General features: G+C 44.7%; 1 protein-coding gene and 1 long non-coding RNA gene across 2 annotated transcripts; both read left to right on the top strand.

Moving 5' to 3' along the window:
- Window positions 1–6,241: 6,241 nt before the first annotated feature.
- On the top strand, window positions 6,242–14,791 carry LOC100282465 (ATP10 protein). Its single transcript, NM_001155375.2, has 7 exons — window positions 6,242–6,469; window positions 6,611–6,651; window positions 6,758–6,821; window positions 6,920–7,117; window positions 13,555–13,626; window positions 14,195–14,355; window positions 14,443–14,791. Exons 1-7 carry the CDS (start codon window positions 6,338–6,340, stop codon window positions 14,558–14,560), a joined length of 786 nt encoding a protein of 261 aa, NP_001148847.1. The 5' UTR covers window positions 6,242–6,337; the 3' UTR covers window positions 14,561–14,791.
- A 1,790-nt stretch (window positions 14,792–16,581) lies between these two features.
- Window positions 16,582–21,854, top strand: LOC103635456 (uncharacterized). The gene is made up of 2 exons (XR_557385.3): window positions 16,582–16,967; window positions 21,433–21,854. It is a non-coding gene; the product is annotated as an uncharacterized lncRNA (long non-coding RNA).
- Window positions 21,855–22,809: the final 955 nt, after the last annotated feature.

Here is a 22,809-nt window from a genome sequence, read left to right as displayed (position 1 = left end):
GTATTCAAAACTCAAATCACTCATGAAAACCCCTAGTGCAAACCAAAATGCAAATTTCACCATTTGCCTATTTTCTCTAAAAATTATCTAGCCTATGGCAAAATATTTTGAAAAGTATATGAGGGTGCCAATACCTGTCCCAACAAGTGTTCTTTTGTGTGATTATAAGTTGGGATTTGGTTTGGTTAGGAGTTAGATAGAAAAATTCAAAATTTTCCAAACTCCCCTCTGTCTGGGCTCACCGGACAGTCCGGTGTGCACCGGACACTGCACTGTGCAATGTCCGGTGCACCGGCAGCCGCGCGCTAAAAGTCTTTTTCCTGTGCGCTGTCCGGTGGTTCACCGGACAGCTACTGTGCGCTGTCCGGTGTGCACCGGACAGCCACTGTAGACTGTCCGGTGTGCCCATCTCGCGTTTTAAAAAACGGCCTCCAGCCCGAGCCGGGCCAGAAGCCCCTTGTTTCCCAGCCAGCGCCTGTGCTCTCTGTCCAGCGGCGATTTCCCAGCGCCCGCCGGCGTCCTTCTCTCACCGGCGGCCACCGTCCTCGCCAGGCTCCGGCGACCTCGCCCGTGCCCTTCCCCTCGGTGAGCAGCTCCTTTCCTTCCCTCAATCTCCCTGCTCTCGGATTGAAGGTCTCTGTGGCATTCCACTCACCACCCCCTTTTGCAAATCTTCCAAATCTGTGAATTCCTGTGAATCCAATTGGTGGTTTGTGCTCTAATGTCTCTATTGTGTATCCTTGCAAACTCTTAGCTCCTTCGGGAGGGCATTCCCACCTCAAATGGCCATATACCTAAAACCCTAAATCCTCGCCCACCAAGTGCTCGGTGAAATGCCCAAACCAGCCAAACTTGCTCCAATTGAACCCAAATTTTTCAGGCACCTTCACCACACTTCCAGTAACCTACTTGCCAAATTTCACGCCAATCCGAGATCCCAGGCTTAAATTTAACCAAAATTCTCGTTTTGCACGATCGTTTTCGAGCCGAGTGCCCAAAACCCTATTTCTTCGCCTAAATTCAAACCAAGTACACACTTCACTCATATTGACCTATAAAAACCTATTCGTGAAGTATCGGCTCAATCCCATATTGTTTTGTGCCTCAATTTGAATTCCAATCATTCTATGTCTCTATTTGTCCGTCAAACGTCGTTTTCACGGCTTTTGACTTATCGATCGTCCCATCTCGTGCCATATCTCTTTGTGTATGTATTTAATCACATTTCATATGCTTATGACTATGTGACTAATACGTGCTCACCTCTTCTGTCATTTCAGTGACCTTGTGTGACCGTGTGCCGTCTCTCGTCCTGCCTGGATCGTCACCTCTCGTGTGACCTTTCCAGGTAGACATCTCACTCTTTGCTAAATATATCGGTCACTTTTGCTCTGTGCTTAGTCTCTCTATCTCGTTTGCAGACTTTAGTTCAGGATGCCGCGCACGAAGAATGCGTCGGCATCAGGGGGTGGCGACGATGAGGACCCTCGTCGCCCCTTCAGGCAGGTGAAGGGCAAGACTGTGTATCTGGAGCAGCAGGAAGGCCGCAAGAAGCGGTGTTCAGACAGAGAGGCTCGCGCAGCAGCGGCAGCTGCCGCAGCCGCTGCACAGGCAGCACTTGGAGATCAGCCGGATATTCCATCAGATCAGATTGCTTTCCGTGCTCGTCGTCTCGCCTCCCGGTCTCGCTCCTCCACTCACACCTCCGCTTCCACTCCGCCACCCACTCTGCCTGCTCCAGTCACTCCTATTGCTCCATCCACCTCCACCGCCATACCCACTACCAGCACCACGCCAGCTTCCACTGCTTCCCCTGCCCCCGCTCCCGCTTCAGCTCCACCTGTCCCTCCACCTCGCTTCCGGGAGCGCGATGAGACTGAGGTCCGTCCACTGGGTTCGGATCCTCGTCTATTTGATCTTCAGCGTGCCACTACAGCCCGGGTACGTCGGTTCAGGTACGTACCCGTGGAGTCTTGGCTGCCAGCTCAGAGAGACCCAGCAGCAGGAGTTCTTTTCAGCACTCGGATTCAGGAGTCTTTCTTCAGGGCACAGATGTCAGCTCAGATTGCGCTGCGAGTACACCGCCTATTGGATCTTCCAGCTTTCTTGCTAGCAGCCGGTGCTGAGTCTGAGGCTCATCTCACCTATTTGCCAGGGCTTCTGTCCTTTCTGACTATCAGCGGCAGATACGTTGAGGAGTGGGTCCGCGTCTTCTATGCCTCTGTTTGGATTGACCCGGATCATCATTGGATGAGGTTCCGCTTTGAGCGCGAGGATGTCACGATCACTGCCAGTCAGATCAGACAACTTTTTGGATTCCCTGATTCGTCGACTCGCCTCCACAGTCTCTGTTACGGCACTTCAGATCCTCCACGTCGCCCTCACGGTGGTGTAGCTCCAGGGACAGCTCACGTCGCGGCTCTGTTCCGCCCGCCTTTCACAGATGGGTCGCGATGTTCTCCAGCAGACTTCACTACTGCAGCGAAGTGCTTATATGAGCTCGTCAGACGGACACTCCTGCCTAGGATGGGATACAGGGAGGCCACCACTCATATCCAGCTTTGGCTCCTTGGTGCCTTGGTATCCCACTCTGAGTTTGATGTTGTTGACTTTCTGATCTGTGAGATTGAGGACACTGTTCTGGATGGGATTCGTGCTCGGCGGCAGCTACCCTATGCTCACTACTTATGCCACATATTTGCGCAGCTGATCCAGCCACCTCGCTTTCAGAGCACCCTTGAGGCCTCTCGCCTTGTGTTTGGATCTTACCGTCCTGCTCCAGAGATTCCAGTGCCAGCTTATGCTCCTGTGTTTGACACTCAGGCTGAGGATGCAGCACTTCGCCAGTTTGACACCCAGGGTGCAGCAGATGATGATGATGATGATGATTTTGGGATTCCTCCTCCACCTCCGCCTCCTATGCCTCCACGCTCTCATGATCATGAGGCTGGGAGCTCTAGTGCTGCCCCTGCTACCCCTCAGGCTATGGACCCTGCTCTAGCTTCGATTCTTCAGACTCTCACTCAGCAGCAGGCTCAGCTGGCAGCCGAGCAGGCCCGTATGTCCGAGAGGATGCTCTCAATGTTTCAGACTATGCAGGACAGGCAGGATTCACTTCAGCAGCAGCTTATTCAGGATAGGGCAGAGAATAGGGCATTCATGGCCCTCATGCTTCAGCATTCTGGTATCTCAGCGTCCCCAGTTCAGTCTGCTCCGCCTTCTTCGCTTCACGCTCCAGTAGTGCCTTCGATCTTGTCTGCACCCCCTGCTGTTACCTCTCCGCTCCGGCCGGTCACCTTGGCGTTCACTTCACCAGTTCTCAGCTCTGTCTGCCCGCAGCCGCCAGTGCCACCAGCATCTGCTGTTTCCACTACCGCTGTGGCAGTATCTGTGACTGCTTCTGCTCCGGTAGCTCCTGCAGCGCTGCCTGTGTCCGAGTCAGTACCAGCTCCAGCTTCTACCGCAGATCCTGGATCCGAGCCTGACTCTGACCCTCCGTCGGCGTTTGCTCTGCTACCTCGACCTCGACCGGATGCGCCCCCGTCGCCTCCTCCTGCATCCGATGTTTAGGTCCCTTTTGGTGTTTGACGCCAAAGGGGGAGAGATATGAGTTGTGAGAGCTAGGGGGAGTCAGAGAGAGAGTCAGTGTTCTTTTGATGTAATATTTGTGCCTGCTACTCTCTGTACTAGCTTTATGTTTTTGGCTCACAAACTCGTCATATACTCTCGTTGCTTTTGGTTGACTGTGTGTATTACGTTTTCACCTTATTTCAAATCACCAGTCTTCTAGCTCTTGTTTCATTAATTTACTTTCTCTTTTATATGAACAAGAATCTTATGATGTGTATGCGCTCACTCTTATTATTATGGTACACATTTCTTCTGTCAAAAATTACTGAGTATAACTAACCATTCTTTCTATTGACAGAATCTTCAAAACAAACTACTCTCACAAAACTTGTAGGGTTGTCATCAATCACCAAAAAGGGGGAGATTGAAAGCATCTAGGCCCCTGGTTGGTTTTAGTGATTAATGACAACGTATTATTATATGTGACTAACGTGTGTTTTGCAGAGACAAATGGTAAGTTAGGTCACATGACAGGTAGAAGTACTACAACGGAGAAAACAATCCCGGAGATAAGAACTCGAAGCGACGGCTAAAACGACGAAACAAAAGGTGAAGGTCTACGGAGTCCGAGTGTCAAGGAGATGTGGACACTCGCATTTTAATTAGGCTTTTTATTCTCTTTTAGCCGTACTATAAAGAGGGGTTGTCGATGAGTAGTTTGACCAAGAGAGTTCTAGTGTAGTGTTGGTGCACAATCACACTCATACACAGTGCTAGGTGTCACTCTAGAACTCACACACAAGTTAGAGCGAAAACCGATTTGAAAATCAGCTGAAAAACAAGACTTAGGGTTTCTGGCTTTGGGGCACCGGACTGTCCGGTGTGCACCGGACTGTCCGGTGCACCCTCTGCCAGGTGGGCCAGGCTGGTCCACTGCAGGGACTCTCCCAGTCGCAGAAACCCGAGAGCGCAGCCTTCGGAAATGAATTTTAGCGGCACACCGGACACCGCACCGGACTGTCCGGTGTGCACCGGACAGTGGACTGTTCACTGTCCGGTGCGCCATGAGTCCAACGGCTCTGTGTCAGAACTAGCCGTTGGAAGTGACCGTTGGCGCACCGGTGGCGCACCGTTGGCGCACCGGTGGCGCACCGGACTGTCCGGTGCGCCATCGCGCAGCAAGTTTCCTGTAACGGCTAGTTGGTGGGTGAGGGCTATTTATACCCCTTCCACCCACCATATTCAATGTCTTGCACTCCACATTTATTCCAGCACCTTGGTAGAGTATTGCAAGCACCAAAAGCCTAGTGAGGAGATTAGAGAATCATAATCCGTGCTTGTTCCTCATTAGCGCTAGTGAGAGCCACCTAGAGCACACACCACTTGCATTAGGCTTCTCTTGGTCAAGCAAAAGTCTATGGCTTGTTACTCTTGGTGATCGGCATCACCTAGACGGCTTGGTGGCGTTGGGAGCTCGGTGATCACCGTGAAGATCTTGTTGGTGACCCGACTCAAGTTTGTAAGCGGTCTCGAGGGATCCACCGCGCCGGAGTGGCAAAGGATCATCTCGTAGTGAGCACTTGGTTCTTGCGAGGACCAAGGGGGAGCGATACCCTTGCGCGGGTGCTCCAACGAGGACTAGTGGAGAGTGCCGACTCTTCGATACCTCGGAAAAAAATTAGAGGAGTCTTCTAAACTTTGCTTTACATTCCGCACTTAATTCAAGCTATTTACTTTGTGTATTTGTTTAGCAAGTATTTGAAGCATTGTTTTAGCCTTGTTACGTTTCTAGTATTATTTTCTTAGTGCTAGTTGTTGGGGTGAAGTTGGGCTCTTGTTTAGCTCTTGCTTAGGTTTTAATTAGTGTTGATTTTTAGAAAAGCCCAATTCACCCCCCCTCTTGGGCATCGTGATCCTTTCAATTGCATTCATACCCTCAAAAAATACATACAAGGTTTACAAATGCCATGAGGACAGTACTGTCATTTGCACTTAACAGCTTGAATAACACCTTCTTACGTCTCCTTTCTGCTTCATCATGACGAAGCTTGCTTCGTTGTACTTCCATCGATCTATATCGAATCTTTTCTGGTGACGAAGCTCCTGCAATACTTAATAATATGCTGAAAACAAATGATTAAGCGTGTTTCTGAGGTCCTTCGAAAGACGAAGGCCCCCAACAATATATATGACCAAAATAAAACTAAGATGTTTTGTGGCTGCCACATTAAAACCTTTGGCCAGAAATAAAAAAGAGTACAAGTAGCTCACAAATAATATTCAGTTATCTGTTTAGTGTTTAGTTGCCATACAGAATACATATATAATGATCATTATTACTATTCACTATCCCATGTAGGTATTGGTTCTCGAATGCCTATTGAAGTTTTAAATTTTCCAAGTTGTGTTGGTCCTATGGACTTTGACGGGTGTTAGTTAAATAATGAGTCTATGTTTAATAGGCTTCGATGAGCCTTTGTTAAATGAGCTATACTAGACTGGCCCATAACCTTGACTCGAGGCTCAGGTACAACATATATATTAGACCGTTCTGATCTAGGTCTATAATTAGGTTGAACCGTGCTAGACTTGTATAACTGAAATGGTGTGATTTGAACCGGCCTGTTAGACGGTGCACAAAAGTACACATCTGGCTCCGGCCCATATTGTCACTAGTCACTACCGCAGCTGTCAGCCCGCTGACCAGTCTCGCTCTCTCGCGGCTTCCGAATCCTAGCGCGAGTGGATCGGCGGGCGGGTGGCGGCGATGATGGTGAGGGCGCGCGACGCGGCGCGGGCGCTGCTCCGCCTCGCCGGCGCCAGAGCTGGCGTCCATAGGGACTATTTCCCTCCGCTAGCGCGCGCCACGTTTGCTCGCGCCTTCCTGGATTTCCGCAAGGTAGCTGCTTCGTCTCCGTTCCTCCTCGTTTCCTCCGCAACTGCAGTTAATTTTAGAAGATTGTTGAACCGTAGAAATGGAGATGGTTGAGAGTGAAATGAGTGACTTTTGTGTGTGTGTGTGTGTTGCTGGAGTGATCAGACGGGGAACAAGGAGGCCATCGAGAAGGATAAGGCCAGGCTGTAAGTCTCCTCTCCTTCAACCTCGTTTACTAGCCATTACTGGTTACTGCTGCTGCGCTGCAGCATTGTATGGTGTGATGTTTTGGTTCTGATTGGTCTAGTGCAGTACCGATGAACTGAGTAGAGGCTACTTCCAAGACTTTGCCGAGATCCGCGAGAACGCTGGCAAGGTATATCACCTATATATAGTATGTACTATGTAACACAAATTTACTAGTTTTTGATCGGTTTGAGTAACCAGTAATCACACTCGCAAAAAATGGTTCAGATTGCGACAGCGAGTAAGGTCATCATCCCAGAGGTAGATGCTGTGAAGTTTCCTGATCTTGATGTGGATTCCCCTGATGGAGGGGCACTGCATCTGCCTCTTGTTGCACCAACTCTGCAAGCTGATGATGGTGAGGCTGGAGACCATAAGATTCCTGGTGCTTCATTGGTGTGCCTTTCCTTCCGCGCAAGCTCGCTGGTATGAGGGACTACCCAGCTTTTCTTGGCTAGATAGTAGATTTCTGCTATGACAAATTGGACTCCAATTGTTTGGTTTTGCATTATTTCTGCAGAAATCTAGCACCACAACTCAATACCTTTTATGTTACTGCATACAATTACATATTAATAGGATTGTATAGTGTTAGAATATAAGTGAATTGCTAGTTGAAGTGCATGCAACTCAACATGATATCGTCCAGGTTTCTCCCTACCTTTCTGGTTTCTAGGTGTCTCTACATCGTGCCTCCATGATAATACATGTACATTTGGGCTGGGCTTCGTGGGCCAGACCGAAACACGTAAACAAAGCACGACCCAAATTCGGCATGGCCCGTAATAGTTTAGTGTCGGGCTAGCCTGGCCTGATGCCTTAGGTCGTGCTTGGGTTGATGCCTTGGGCTCACATGGCATGGTCAAGTCCTAGATTTATGGTGTCATCTCTCTCGAGCTAGCTGAAACCATCCAAACGTTTCGTTCTCTCTATACAACCTGCTTGGCTTGGCTTGCCATGGAGTCGCGGTTACTTGGGAACAGGGAGGCACGTGCTCTTCACCTTGATGCTCAGTTTCGAAACTTCGCCCAACTAGACCTCTCCATCACCGACTACTGCAAATGCCGCTAGGGCATGGTTGATGCCCTTGATGGTCTTGGCAAACATGTCCCTAACCGTACCATCACCCTCAACCTGGTTTGCGGTCCTAATGACATGTTCGCCTCCATCAACCTAAATCTTCTGCATGGGTGTCCCTTCCCCTCCTTGGAGGCCCAAAATGATATGCTACTGGAGTAACTCACCCAGGCGCACTCGGTGTCAACCCCTCTTACGACTTTGGTGGCTACAGACAATCAGGCACACAACGCCCCCTTGTTGCAGGTGTCCAGTGCCCCTCTCCTAATTCTTAGCCTCGCCAAGATCAGCCCCAATCGTCCTCTGGCTCTGCAGCCTCTGGGGGCGTTCCCTCCAACAATAGGCATGGCAAGCACCGTGGCAAGAGGGCCTCCAGTGGCAGCCAAGGCAGCTCCAGTGGACAGTAGGGATGGCAACATATCAAAGTTGGATCGGATATTGCACATATCTGCCCATGACCATATCCGCGGTTGCAACCAATATCTACGACTAGATTGGATATGATAGAGAGTATCATTTTTCAACAATTCAATAACATAATTAATCAAATTTCTTCCGAATTCACCATTATGCACAGTCAAAAACATAATAAAAGAATTATACAAATACACATGTCTTTTAACAAGTAATATTCTCAACATGTCAACATGAAAGGGGCGCCAGACTAGAAAGGGGTGGGAGCTGGGGGCTGCTAGGGAAGTGGCGGGGAGGCTCACCGGCGCCGAACTGGAAGCGCGAAGGGGCGACGACGACATGGACTAAGGAGCTGGGAGCGGCTGGCTCAAGATTGAGGCACATGCAGAAAAAGGGCGACCATGGGCGCAGAAAGGGGCGGCCTACGATGTGCGGGCTGCGGCCAAGCGCAGGGTATAGAACCTAGAAGGGGTGGCTGCCTGCGGTTTGTGGGACTTGGAAGGGAGCATGGGACGCAGCGCAGGAAGCCAACAAGGCTGGAAGGGGCAGCCAGCAATGGGGAATTTGAAGCGTTAGGCGTCGGCTTACGGAGTTAGGGTTTGCTCTTTTGTTGTGTAATATGAGCTAGGCGAAAAGATAAACTATTGGCCGATTTTGGATATCCGACGAGTAACCTGTGGGTGGGAGGTTATATCTTAATCTATGCCCACCCAAATTCGGATCGGATAAGGGTCTAACCCACGTGTCAAAGAAATATACCCATGTCCGGCTCCGTTGGGTCGGATATTCGACGGATATTTGAATCCATGGGTCAAATTGCCATCCCTAGTGGATAGGTAGCCAACCTAAGGCGAATGTACCCTGACCCTCCTATCTCCATTCTCCACCCTTTGGTTGGTTCCATACAGATGTGTGGACCTCGGCCTCCCCTTCCGTTTGATCCACAACAAACTTCGGCCCGGTCACACCTACAACAATCAGGGCCTCCACGTGAAGGGAAGTGTTGGAATATAAGTGAATTGTGCATCTCTCCCTCATTAGGTTAAGCTTTTGGAACTGGTGCAGGTCCATGCAACTTAATATGGTTTCAAAGATAGAGGTCTTGAGTTTGAATTCTAGTTAGTGCAATTAAATTAAATAATTGATGCATGCTCCTATTCCATGTTTGAGACTTGAGGGAGCCTCCACGTGAGGGAAAGTGTTGAACAGTGGCGGAGGACGCCACCAATTTGTGGTGTGGCGGAGAAGGTAGCAAAAACTGACGGCAATGCACATGTAGGATAAATACCTCAACGAATGTCAGCGATTACAACATAGCAATAAAAGCCTGTCCACGTATAGATGATTACAACATAGCAATAAAAACATGTCAACATAATAAAATCAGTTAATAAAATTATATATTTACACAAAGAGTTTAAAACAAGTGATATACAATATACCTCTAGTTATGTCTAGGAGACTTAGGGAATTGCATTTGTCTTTCCTTCTTTTTTTGAAATGCCTTTTTAATTTTTTGAAGATCAATCCCTTTGAATATTTCTCTTTCAATATAGCATACCATCAAATCGTTTAACCACCCATCGGTCATCTTGTTGCACAATTCAGTTTTGTTAATCTTCATAGCTGAGAAACCTCTTTCAACTGTTGCGGTTGCCATCAGCAATAACAATGCCAACTCAATGAGACGATAAACCAATGGAAAAACAGTGTGCCTCTCGAGTCTAACCATTGTTTCTGAAAGACTTGCAAGATCATAACAAACTTTAAAGTCTTCAAGCCTTGGTACATGAATGATGAAAGTTTGAAGTTGATCTTTTATCGTCTTGCGGTCGTCAAAAGAGAAGTCGTCATGATAGATATCCACAATACGAACAAGCTTATCAACATCAAACTTAGAGAATGAATCTCTATGGTCAAGACAAGAAAAACAAACAAGTAACTCCGAGGACCGCTCATTAAAGCGATGATCAAACAAACTCTGTGATAATAGCATCTATTGCAGCATAGAAGATATCAATACGAAAATAGTGATCTTGAGTGATATTGTTTCTCCCACCTCTTATTGATCGACCAAACCATGGTACTTCATCACTCATATTTGGTACTTGGATATCTTTTGCAAGGCAGAATGCTTTGGTTTCTTCAAATAATGGCTCCCAATCTTCAGCTCTCAAATTATTCAAGCGTGTGCCGACATCAATAATCAAAGACATAGCTTGAACAACATTTTGATCCTTTCTTTGCAATATGAGTGAGAGCTCATTTGTAATCCGAAGGATTTGCAACATCATCTTCATGATAAATACAAAGCTAAAAGATTCCATTGTTTGCACCAAACCTCCTACCCTAGATGGATTGCGCTCATCTTGATTCATAATTTATAGGACTTCTATTACCGAATCCCACATGGACTTCCCCTTTTTTGTCAACAAATCTAACCACTATGGCCATTTGTTCTTTGACTGATATATCACGCGATTCATCAACAAGAATAGAGAATAGACAACCCCCATTTCTTCCTTTATTACCTCTGTGATTGCTTGTGCACAAGATTTTTCAAGGTCTTTCTGAATCGTTCCAGAAGTCATTTTGGCATTTTTTGGACACAACTCATCAAAAGCACATTTCACTTCTTCATTCCTCTGTTTGTACCAATCAAGCAATTCTAAAAAAAATTCCCTTATTCAAGGAAGTAGAAGTTTCATCATGCCCCCGAAATGGTTCACCTTGTAAAGCAAGATAAGCCACAACACTCAAGGAAGCTTCCACTCGAGTTTCATATTTGACCATTGCATCTTTGCTATAAGTTGAAACCTTATTTCTTACACTTGCTCTTTGGTTATGAAAATAATGAAATGATGTTGCTGCAGTATTATGAATGCTACTAGGTCCACCAACATGTTTAGGGAGTGCTAAATAACCATTTTTCCATTGTGAGAACCTGACTTTTGTAAAGGCATCATGGCCAAATTTCTCTTCCACTCGACTGTGTCTAAAAAGATAGCAATAAAAGTAATAAGCTTTATCCTTCTCCAAACTATATTCCAACCAACTGTATTGCCTAAACCATTTTTTGAAAACTCATTTTATCATTTGAGGTAGGAAACTTATGATCCATTGGTTGAAAAGGACCTTTAACTATTAAAGCTCTTCTAATTTCATCTCTAATATTAGGGGCAAAATGATCAATTGGAATGTGAAGTCCTGGATCAGAGATGATATGATCTGTGTTGAACTCGGTTATACCTTTCTCTTGTTGAGAAACTTCCTCTTGAACTGCTTCGGTTGGCACAACAACACAATCAACATTATCTTGCACTTCCTCAACTTGTTCAACTGCTGCAATTCCACTGCTATGCGTGCTTGGTTGTCTACTTGAACTACGGTGCTAAAATAGCTCTTTAAATCTGTCAATGTTGAATGTTCCATTAAAATCAGAGATCAGTAAATCATTTCTTCAAATCAATACTGAATCGGAATCGAATTGCAGAGAGTATATAGCGGTACCTTTTTGGGATGTCATTGCTTTTCCCTTTCTATTTCCAACCATTTCTTCAAATCGGAATCGAATGGAGAAAGAGACGCCTGGGCAACGGCGACATTGCGGCAGCGAGCACCGAGCAGGTCCTGGACTCCTGGCGGTGGCAGAGCTGCAGACGTCCTGTGTGGGATAGAGTCATAGAGCTGCAGATGTCCGCGGCGAGCCGACGACGGTCGCAGCGAGCAGGGCCAAGGCCCACGGGCGAGGACGCGACTACGCAAGGTGGCGGCGGCCGGCGACGACGCAGGCACCCAGCACAGTTTCTAGGTCAATCAATAGGCAAAGCAGCTCAGTTTCATGTTTGTGGGCCGGGCGTTGGCTACGCGAGGTACCTGTGATTTGGACTTTGGAGCATATGCTGCCGTGCTGTACCTGGACGCCTGGGCTTGATAGTGGGCCAAATTCGTATCTGTTAATTTTTTTGGGGTCAGCTGTAGGTATGGCAGCTGCCAGACCTTGCTACATTGGGCCCTCCGCCACTGGTGTTGAAATATAAGTGAATTCCCTACCTCTCCCTATTGTCTTAAAGCTTTTCGGATGGATTGGTTGGTGCATGCAATCCAATATATAAAAATTGATTAGGTGGTCTTCATGGTACCTTCTGTGTCTCATAAAACCAATTTCCACCAACTACCCTAACAATACATTAAACACAAACAAACATTATGTTGTTCCTAGTCCATTTTCTAGGCAAGACTTGACATCCTGCGGCAACTGCCATGACAACAAACAATTCAGTGTAGGATATTACCCATCAGTGCATATTGGGCCTGTTTGATTCGGCTTTTTTCTAGCGAGCTTTTCTGAGAATCTGGATTTATGGAGAATCTGGTCGTGGGGAGAATCTGAATATCATGGTGCTGACGTGTGGAGAAAGATGAAGGGGTCTATAGGGTTTAGGACCTAGGAAGTGACGGATTCCTCCCATCGAGACGGTTCGGCGGATTCTGTGTTCATGTTGAATTGGACGATTTTCACCAAAGCGTTTCTCAAGCGGGCTGAGAAGCGAAGCGTTTGGCTGCAAGAAGCCGATTTTGATGGCCTGAATCTGATTTTAATCTGAAACAAACAACCCCATTGTTTGCGGATTTACTGTCCAAATTTTGGCAGTGTACTAGAAAATGTGTTCATACTTGTTAGATCCCCCTAAATGGCTGTTAACTAGGAAGTTTAGGATTGAAGATGCTCATTGTTATGGACACTTTTTTGGTCACCCTACACAGGGGCTGCTTCCTCGGTCACCCTGGTCGATAGGAGCAGTCCTCCTCTTCCCTCCTACCCCTTGCTCTCTGCCCCATTCCGCTCTTCTCCTCCACTCCCCTCTCAAGACGCCAAGGAGGCAATCCCGTATCACTCATATATATATATATATATATATATATATATATATATATATATATATATATATATATATATATATATATATATATATATATATATATATATATATATATATATATATATTACATTCTCTTACTAGCTTTTTGGTTTTCACTTTTTTTAATGGCACATTTTTGGTGTACCAAACTCTAGATTTGGGTTCCTTGCAGGCTTTTTTGGTTGCGTGAGGATTGAGGGGGATTTAAGCTCTTTCTATTTAATTTTGGCTAGCAAGAGATTTAATCCCCTTCAATCCACTCCTAACTGTACAAGCCCTACATATTTTGATTTTTTTGCTTCTTAATTAATGATTTTGTTCCAAAAGCTATTACTAATACGAATTTTCATATTTTATTTACATCTGTCACTTTACATTGCATTTTGTATGCAGTGAAGCTAATATGCTATATTGATCTTAATGATTCAATGGTTAACTGGTCCTCAACAGAAAATGGCAGAGTCATGGAGTTTACCTTACCTGGATGCTTTCGGTGCTGCCAAGAACATGCATGTTTATGAGGTATTGGTGTTATTGTACTTAATGATTACTGGCTTGGTTTTGGATCCAAAGTGCCGTTGACACTTGACAGTTTCTTAATGATTACTGGTTTGGTGTTGGATGCAACGTGCTATTTGCCATTTCTTAATGATTACTGGGTTGATGTTGGATCAAGTGCCATGGACAATTTTTTGAGAGTAAAGGAAAGAAAATATTGGACGGCACTGATGTTACCCTGTAACCGTACCATTCATTATCCATTTTTTTTGCCTTTTCACATCATTGATAATGGCTAAGATGCTTTAATGTTAATAGTTCATATAATTGCCGTTTATGTGATTCAATTTGAATTTCTTTGATTGTCGATATATGCTCAGGTTTGGTTCTATCTATGTTTATTCCATATCAGGATTAGTACAATTACTCAGCTGTTATTCTATACCATGTGATGGAAAGGAAAATGCATCTGTGGTTAAACTTTAGCTAGTGAGGTATTTTTAACATTTGGGATTTTGGGTAGTGTTGAGAGGGAAAAAATGTGACACTATTCCAAGCAGAGATTTGAAAGAAAATATATGTTATGTTCCAGGTCTCATTTATAGATTCTTGGGTATTATCATTGAGTCCTATGAGGCGAGCATTTCTGAAGGCGATGAGGAAATCTAACAATCCACGGAGACATGTTGTGTATGCTTTCGGGGACCATTATGACTTCCGGAAGAAGCTTCAAATTATAAACCTTCTCACTGGGTAACAATACTTTCTCTTTGGTCATTTCATAAATACTAAAAGTAGTTTTTCTTGTCAATATAAGGTAGGTGTACTCTTGAACTGCAGATACATATATCTGGTTGATGGCCTGGGAAGAATAAGATGGCAAGGCTCTGGATCTGCAACACAAGAAGAACTGTCGTCACTAACAGCGTGCACCTCCATTTTGTTAGATGAAAAATGAGATGGGGTGGCTAATCTTTGCTATTTTGTAACTTCTGGTACAAGATATTTTGCTTTTCACTAAGCAAATCGAGTTTTTTTCCCGTGGGTAATAAGTATTGGATGGTTAGTTTTTTTCACTAAACAACCTTGATTTTCTGGTGGAAAATGATTTTGGTATGGTATTATCGTTGTATTTAACTGCTATCCTAACTTCGTGCTATAATAAGACTGAATTAGTTTAAATCTTTCCAAATGGATGGTAATCACGATTATCTCTTGGTGGGGATTTTGGTCTCATTAGAAGGCCTTCGGATCGCAATAAACCTGGTGGCAATCATCAGGAAATGCTTAGGTTTAACTTTGTCCTAAGTAATTTAGCTCTAGGAGAATTGCTCCCTAGGAAATAAATACGCTTGGTCTCTCCTTGAGCGATTTGTCCTGTTTCCTGGAACCTTCACTATCCAGACTTCGATGTTCTTACCATTTCAAAGGAAGGAACGGATTACTCTTCAAGATCAATACTGATACTCCCAAGTTTAAGGTTTTCAAGTTTAAAGTTATTGGATGGACAATGAGTAGTTCTGGCCAATTTTACAGCAATCACTAATAGAAGTAAATTAGCACATTAATAAAATAGGTAGGCATCCAATCTCTGGTAATCATTCAAACTTTTATTTTCTATTTTTTTACGCACCTAATGCAAAAATATTAGGAATTTTCACTTTAAAGATTCTATTATGGGTTTATGAAACCTCCTTTAAACTTCATCTCGGAAAGCTTAGACAAGCGTGTGTACAGAAGAGATATATATACCAAGCTGTTGCATTACCTTCATCAACTACGCATGTTCGAGGACATAAAGTCCCCCCAAATTATCAGGTGGCTTTATTTTTTATGAAACGTGAGGGGAGAGAATACCCTACTAGTTAAGATATATTAAGAAGGAGAAAAGTTATTTAGGGTTAGTTTGTGAACCACAAAATTGGTAGGGATTCCTCCTAGGGCTTGTTCGGTTTGGAGGGGTATAATGAGGATTGGAGGGGATTAAATCTCCTCCTATTTAAATTTGTATAGAAGTGGATTCAATCCCCTTCAATCTCTCTCAATGCACCCCTAACCGAACAAGCCCTTATTCAATTTAGTCGCTCCAATCATCTCCGGTTTTTAAATTCTCAAACTAGCCCTTATAGTGTTACAAAGGACAGGTAAGGAAGAATGTACAGAAAGAGGGTTACAAAGATGTTACAAGAATTGATCTCTCCATAGTTCCACTGTGGGGAAATATTTTTTTCTTTGCCCTATGAAGAAGCAGATAAAAAAGTTCCTTCAAATATTTTTCTTTGCCATATGAAGAAGCGGAGTTATATTGTGTGATAGGACATAATTGATGGTGCTCCTCCTTCAAAGAACTAATTATTTCGTTGCTTCCGGATGGACCATATCATGAGGATAATAATCTCCATTGCTGTAGACCCTAAAAAGGGCATTAAGGAAGTTAATTAGTCCTTTTATTAATTGAGGAATAATCTTAGGGTTTATTTGAAGTTGTGTTCTATTATTGAGGCATGGCGTGTACTTTTAATAAATGCTAAATAAGTAAATTAAGATCAAATAAAGTTGCATTCCTGATGGTGGTTTGGTTGTGCACATTGAAATTAGAATCTGGGACAAAAAGTTGGAATTTGAATTTAATGGATAGATATCTGAAAATTAAATGGAAATTAAAACAAAAGAAAAAAAAGGAGGAATGGATGCATGGGCCGAGGCAACTCGTTGCTGGCCCAACTCACCACCCCTCTCGACCCATAATCCTTCCCCAATCCTGCCAGCCCAGCCAGAAGCCGCTTCTCCTGCCGTGTGGGCCCCATGGCTCGGTAGCACACACCGCGCCGACTCCATCACGGCGCCACTTCCAGGCGGGGCCCACTGCCTGGTCTTCCTTCGCGCTGCGCACGCGTTATCCGGCTAGCGGGTGGGCCCATGTCGCCAGGGGCTTTTCCTTCCCTACTGCGGGCACCCAACAATCGCACGGATTCCGTGGGGGAGGTGGTTAGTGGTTACAACTACCTCCGCGCTTTTCCCCTGCTCGTCTCCCGGGGATCCCTAGCTCCTCATTTGTGCGCTTCGTTCTTCCCCCTCCATTTGTGACTACTTCCAAGCCCACGCGGTAGAAATCGCCACCATAGTGTTGAGGGACCGAGAGGAGAGAGAGAGAGAGCCCGCGGTCACCGCCGTCACCGCACCTGCATTGTGCTTGGTTCGGGAGGCCGTTGGGGGAAGTCTTCGGGTGCTACGAAACCATTTGGAGCGACGACGGACGTATTGGGGGGGGGGGGGGGGGTCTCGGTGGCGATCCTTCATGGAGCTCTCGTCGCGTGGTGAACCTTCAAGTCGTCTTCGCCGGCCTCGTCCTTGCCTCTGCGTTGGTAAGTCTCCCCCCTATCATGGCCGCTACGAGCTTCGCAGACGATAGCATCGGTATTTAGACTGTGGTGGTCGCTGGAGCACGGGCTTATGCCGATTGGTAATGGCGCCGGCACGGCTAACGAGCGCCGCCGGCTGGGAAGGAGCTGGCATGGGAAGAAGATGATCGGCGACCGTTGGATGGTTATCCTAGGGCGACGATCGCACGACTGAGAGAGAGAGACAGTAGATCGTGAGCCATGGATCATGGATCTCGGATCTGACGATTAAGAGAGAATGCAGGCTCATAATCAGTACCGTTCTAATCTGGTGCGCAGGAGTTAGATCGGACGGCTGTGATTCATGCATACCCCTTCGCGTTGCTTGTTTTACAGAAGAGTCCCTACCTAATTTAGTTATTAACCTGCAGTCCACGCCTAGAGTAGAAACACCATAGATAGGTCTTGTGTTTTTATGATTTGAACCCTGAAACCCATTGGTATTTATGTCCGCAGTCCAAGTCATAAGAGGTATTCAAAATTAATACAGAAAATAATTTCTAATATAGAAATAATTCTAGAATATTGAAAATTCATAATTAATCCATTTTAACTCCAAATTGATCCATTCCAAGTGCATTAAACTCATGTTAATATTGTTTATCATCTAGTAACCTTATATTACTATGAAACCTATGGTTAAAATCATGTACTTCATTTGTTTTATATTAAACACCAAAACCTTTAGAAAATCATAACTTTATAACCGTAACTCTGAATTACTGATTCTTAAACCTAGGATCTCGATGCGATGCATAGATCATTATCATGCATTATGTTCTTCTGTTTGGTGTGATGTTAATTTCTCCTATACCATGTTTGTTTGTATTGCTGCGAATAGACGAGCAAGTGACCGAGGACCCTGGTACTCAGAGGTGGAAAACTCTGAGTAGGAGCTCATTGAAGGAAAGTTGTGCCCTTGACCAATTTCCTTCACTCAATAATTTTCTTTATAATCACTTTGGCATGTGTAGGTTTAATTTTGATGGGGCCCAATAGGTCACTCTAGTTTGGTCATCTTTATGACTTGTTTACCACTGAACTTTTGGATAGTATCTGTTATTGCTCTATGTGGTTTTGGGTGTTAAGATATATATCATTCATGATCATGTCTTTACTGTTATTGAATTCTTTACTGTTCATGATAAGACTATTGTGTTAATTGGAACATGAAGCTTAACTTGAGATAACCGTGTTACCACAAGGGTGGAATGGGACGCCCTTAGCTGATTAATTAGGAAAGATAGTGGAGGTCTACCTTACCCGAAAGGGGCACGGGAGTTAGGGGAGTTTGAAAGAGAAATTAACTAAATATTTTCTATAAACGATTTTGGTGTTTGACGTCCATCACAAACCTTATGGACTAACTAGTTTGCCTAGTTGTTATTTTTCTTAGGTGCATAAAGTTCACATACACATACAAAGAAAATAACTTTGGGGCAATTCTACAAATTTGGAGCAAACCGACTTGCTGCAGTCAGTGGTGCACCGGACTGTCCGGTGCCCTAGCTGGAGCACTCCGCGATCTGGCCGCTCTCGGGGTTTCTCGGAGCTCGTCCGCTAAAAATCATTGGACTGTCCGGTGTGCCACCAGACTGTCCGGTGAGCCCTCAGAGCAATGGTCGACTCCACCAACGGTCGACTGTGGGACGGCGCCCGCAGTCTGCAGCGTCAGAAGTTAGAAGACAGTCCGCGACGACAGGTCGCACCGGACTGTCCGGTGCACTAAAAGGACAGAAGTATTCAACGGTCAACAGCTCCAAACCCCAACGATCGGCTGACGTGGCACGCACCGAACAATGAATAGTGCTTTGTCCGGTGCACCACCGTACTGTCCGGTGTGCCCATCAACAGAGAATTCAGCTAACGACTAGAATAGTGGTTGGGGCTATAAATACCCCCAACCACCACCATTCAAGCCATCCAAGCATCCCACTCTCTTCATTCAATACAAGAGCAAAGAATACACTCTAAAGACACATTCAAAGCCTTCAATCCTCTCCAAGTTCCAAAATCAAGTCATGTGACCAAAAGTGTTTAGTGACTTGAGAGAGGGTGATTTGTGTTTCTTTTGTTGCTCTTGTTGCTTGGTTGCTTTCTTCTTTACCTTCTAAACTTTCCAAGAGATTTGTAAAGCAAGCAAGAGACACCTAATTATGTGGTGATCCTTGCGGGGTCTTTGTGACCAAAGTGATTAAGAAGAAGCACTCGACCGGTCTAGGTGACCGATTGAGAGAGGAAAAGGGTTGAAATAGACCCGGCCTTTGTGGCCTCCTCAACAGGGAGTAGGTTCTTTGGAACCGAATCTCGGGAAACAAATCACCGTGTCCACTTGTGTTGATCTTCACTATTCGATTTGTTTCTCCCCTCTCCTCTCTCTCTAAAAGTTCTCTTGCTCACATTGTTTTGAGTTTGCTCCCAAAGTTATCCGCATGGATTGAGCAACTCATAGCAAGAAGAATTATCTTCTGCACTCTGAATTAACTATTTTTTATTTCTAAACCTAACCCTAGGTGAAGTGCGTGTTCAAAGTTTATAAATTTCAGGTTTCGCATATTCAACCCCCTCTAGACGACTTTTAGAGTTGTTGGTATAGGGAGGTTCTCGGGTTGAGCATGCTGCGATGGCTTTTCAGACGGGGGATTCCTATATCGCTCTCCTAAAAAACCGTAGCGGGTTTTATGAAGCTAGTGGAACTTTGTAAAGGCCTCATAGTGTTACCCTGCCTCATCTTCTCGATAGAGATGAATGAGACTTCTAGACCCCTTGGAAAATGGGTAGCATGACTTGTGGGTAAAGGGTACAACCTCTGCAGAGTGTAAAACTGGTATACTAGCCGTGCTCGCGGTCATGAGTAGCTCAGGACTCTCGCATGATTAACTTATGGAATTAAACTCAATTTTGTCATGTGCATCGCATTGTGGTTTTATTATTAATTTTGATCTATTATTACTTTGGGTTGGTATATACTTACATTTAATAATTGCTCATAAAATTTGACCAACTTATTAAAAGCAATGCTCAGCTTTAACCATTATTTGTTGATCAGCCTTACACTTCACATGAGCCCCCTGAAAGGGAAATTAGCTTAATCATTTCCTATAATCGATTTTGGTGTTTGACGTCCATCACAAACCACGTGGACTAACTAGTTTGCCTAGTTGTCATTTATCTTAGGTGCACAAAGTTCAACATAAACTGACAAAGAAATGGAGTTGGGGAACTCAACAAAGTTTGGAGTAAAGACAAGCATTGGTGCTACCAGTGGCGCACCGGACATTGTCCGGTGCCTAGGCCAAGGCACCCATGAACTGGCCGCTCTCGAGTTTTTCCTAGAGTCACTCCGCTATAATTCACCGGACTGTCCGGTGTGCACCAGACATGAACGGTGAGCCAACGGAGCAACGGTCAACTGCGCCCAACGGTCGACTGCGATGTCAGATGAACAGTGAACAGTGCACAAGTCAGGAGTCAGAACTGCAAAGCCAGAATGCACCAGACTGTTCGATGCCGCAAGAGGACAAATGACTTCAAAGTTCAACTGCTCCAAACCCTAATGGGCAGCTGATGTGACACGCACCGGACAGAACAGTGCCATGTCTGGTGCACCACCGGACTGTCCGGTGTGCCCGTCGATAGCAAAGTCAGCCAACGGCTAGGAAGTGGTTGGAGGCTATAAATACCCCCAACCACCTCCATTCAAGTCATCCAAGTTTTTTGAACTCCACATTCAATACAAGAGCAAAAGCATACACTCCAAGACACAATCAAAAGATCAAATCCTCTCCAAGCCTCAAAATCAACTCAATTACTTAGTGACTTGAGAGAGGGTGTTTAGTGTTTCTTTTGTTGTTCTTGTTGCTTGGATTGCTTTCTCTTTCTCTTTCTAATTCTTCTAAGTGCTTTGTAAAGCTAGCCTAAGTGTGTGGTGATCCTTGCAGGGTCTTAGTGACCCAAGTGATTAAAGAGAAGCACTCGACTAGTCTGTGTGACCGATTGAGAGAGGGAAAGGGTTGGAATAGACCCGGCCTTTGTAGCCTCCTCAACGGGGACTAGGTTCTTTGGAACCAAACCTCGGTAAAGAAATCACCATGTTCATTTGTGTTGATCTTCACTTGATTTGTTTCCCCTCTTTCCTCTCTCTAAAAGTTCCCTTGCTCATATTGATTTGAGTTGGCTCCCAAAGTTATCCGCATTGATTGAGCAACTCCTAGCAAGGAGAACTATCTTCCGCACTCTGAATTATTTCTAACGCTAACCCCGGGCATAGTGCGTGTTCAAAGTTTTTAATTTTCAGGTTTCGTATATTCACCCCCTCTAGGTGACTTTTACCCCCACTTTTGGCAAGCTCATGCATATTATTCCCCACACTTGTAAAGCGATGAACTTTTGTGAGCTCACCCTTGCAATATATAACCCCCCTCCATAGGTGAAGAGCAGGTAGCCCAGGAGGAGGACTACTATGTGGAGTTTGATGAAGTTTAGGCGGCGTCTCCCAGTTGACTTAATGACATCAAGGAAATAATATTAGCTTGCTTTATTTGTTATCATTTATTTTTAAGACACTTCCGCTTTGTAATAATGTTTATGACATTTATCTCTAAACACTTGGTCATTATATGTGTTGTTCTTCTTTGGCGCACATATGAGACGCACCCGGGTTTACCCCTTAAATCCGGGTGTGACAATTGCATAGGGGACATGTAGGGAGTCTTTGACCTTTGCAATTGCCTGCAACCATGTAATGTGGAGTGGATAGGTTATTCCTAATTGTCTCCAGCAACATCTCACAGTTGCATCTAAAAATATTTGATTAACTGATTCCTCTATGTGTAGGAAAGTTCATAGTCATATGAATGAAAGGCTAGATTCTTCCATCTTAGGAGCTTTCTCATATTCAACCGGTCATGGATGAGGAGCCAACAAAAGACTTTGTGTTTTAACTGACATGATGTGCTCCAAAGCCATCTTATTGTTAGATGATTTGCCATTGAACCTATAACATTGAATAGAACTTTCTTGAGGAGAATTGTGTGGAGCCCCTTATGTAAGTCTAGGCATCTCTATCATTACCTTGTTGAGTGAAGTTAGATAAGATTGACTAGAGTTGCATGTATTGAGTATAAGCATGTTTCAACAGTGGAAAATAGAAAAGGTTATAGGGGTCATGCTGCTCTAGAAACTGTTTTAGGGAAATATCTTGGTTCTTGATGTTGGTAACTTGTTCTCAATTGCTATACACATTTGAAAACAAGGCAACACAGTGTTAAAAAGATAGTCAACCTTCATACTCAAACGGTTATCCCTTCGGAATAAATGTTTTGAAGATAAAGGTTAGGTTTTAATCGAATAGATCATTCAACAGTATATAATTGATTACACAGAGAATGAAAAGAAGTTAAACACATTAACTCATCTCATACATTTCAGTATTTCATTCTCCTTTGTCGTATATTAAATTTACAATCGTACATTCGATCCAACAGAATGAATTAGAGCGAAGGAGCACTAGGAAAAGATTACATAGATCTATTATCCCGCCCTTCAAAAGGTAATTTATACAGGGCACTGTTCATCTATTTATAGGGGACCGTACAACTTCACATGAATTTACAAATATGCACATAAGATCTGTACATGTGATTTATAGAACGCTGCGAGGGCAATATTGATTTCTGCCTACGATATCTTGGACATGGAATCATGAACACCTTCTCTTGGCGCTGTTCACCTTTGTTTCTACATACTGTTGTGACGAAGCTTAACATCTTTGTCTTTGTCCTCATCCTGTTTCGAAGGTATTCAA

The sequence above is a fragment of the Zea mays genome, chromosome 8, assembly GCF_902167145.1.
Source record: "Zea mays cultivar B73 chromosome 8, Zm-B73-REFERENCE-NAM-5.0, whole genome shotgun sequence".
Taxonomy (NCBI): Eukaryota; Viridiplantae; Streptophyta; class Magnoliopsida; order Poales; family Poaceae; genus Zea; species Zea mays.
This window is presented reverse-complemented; position numbering and strand designations above follow the sequence as displayed.

What these genes read in the sequence shown, in the direction of transcription:
- LOC100282465 (NM_001155375.2), top strand. Translation starts at nt 6,338, where the DNA reads ATGATGGTGAGGGCGCGCGACGCGGCGCGGGCGCTGCTCCGCCTCGCC. An exon ending in GAGAAGGATAAGGCCAGGCT is followed by an intron (nt 6,652 to 6,757) that starts GTAAGTCTCCTC and finishes GGTCTAGTGCAG; the next exon opens with TACCGATGAACTGAGTAGAG. An exon ending in AGAACATGCATGTTTATGAG is followed by an intron (nt 13,627 to 14,194) that starts GTATTGGTGTTA and finishes GTTATGTTCCAG; the next exon opens with GTCTCATTTATAGATTCTTG.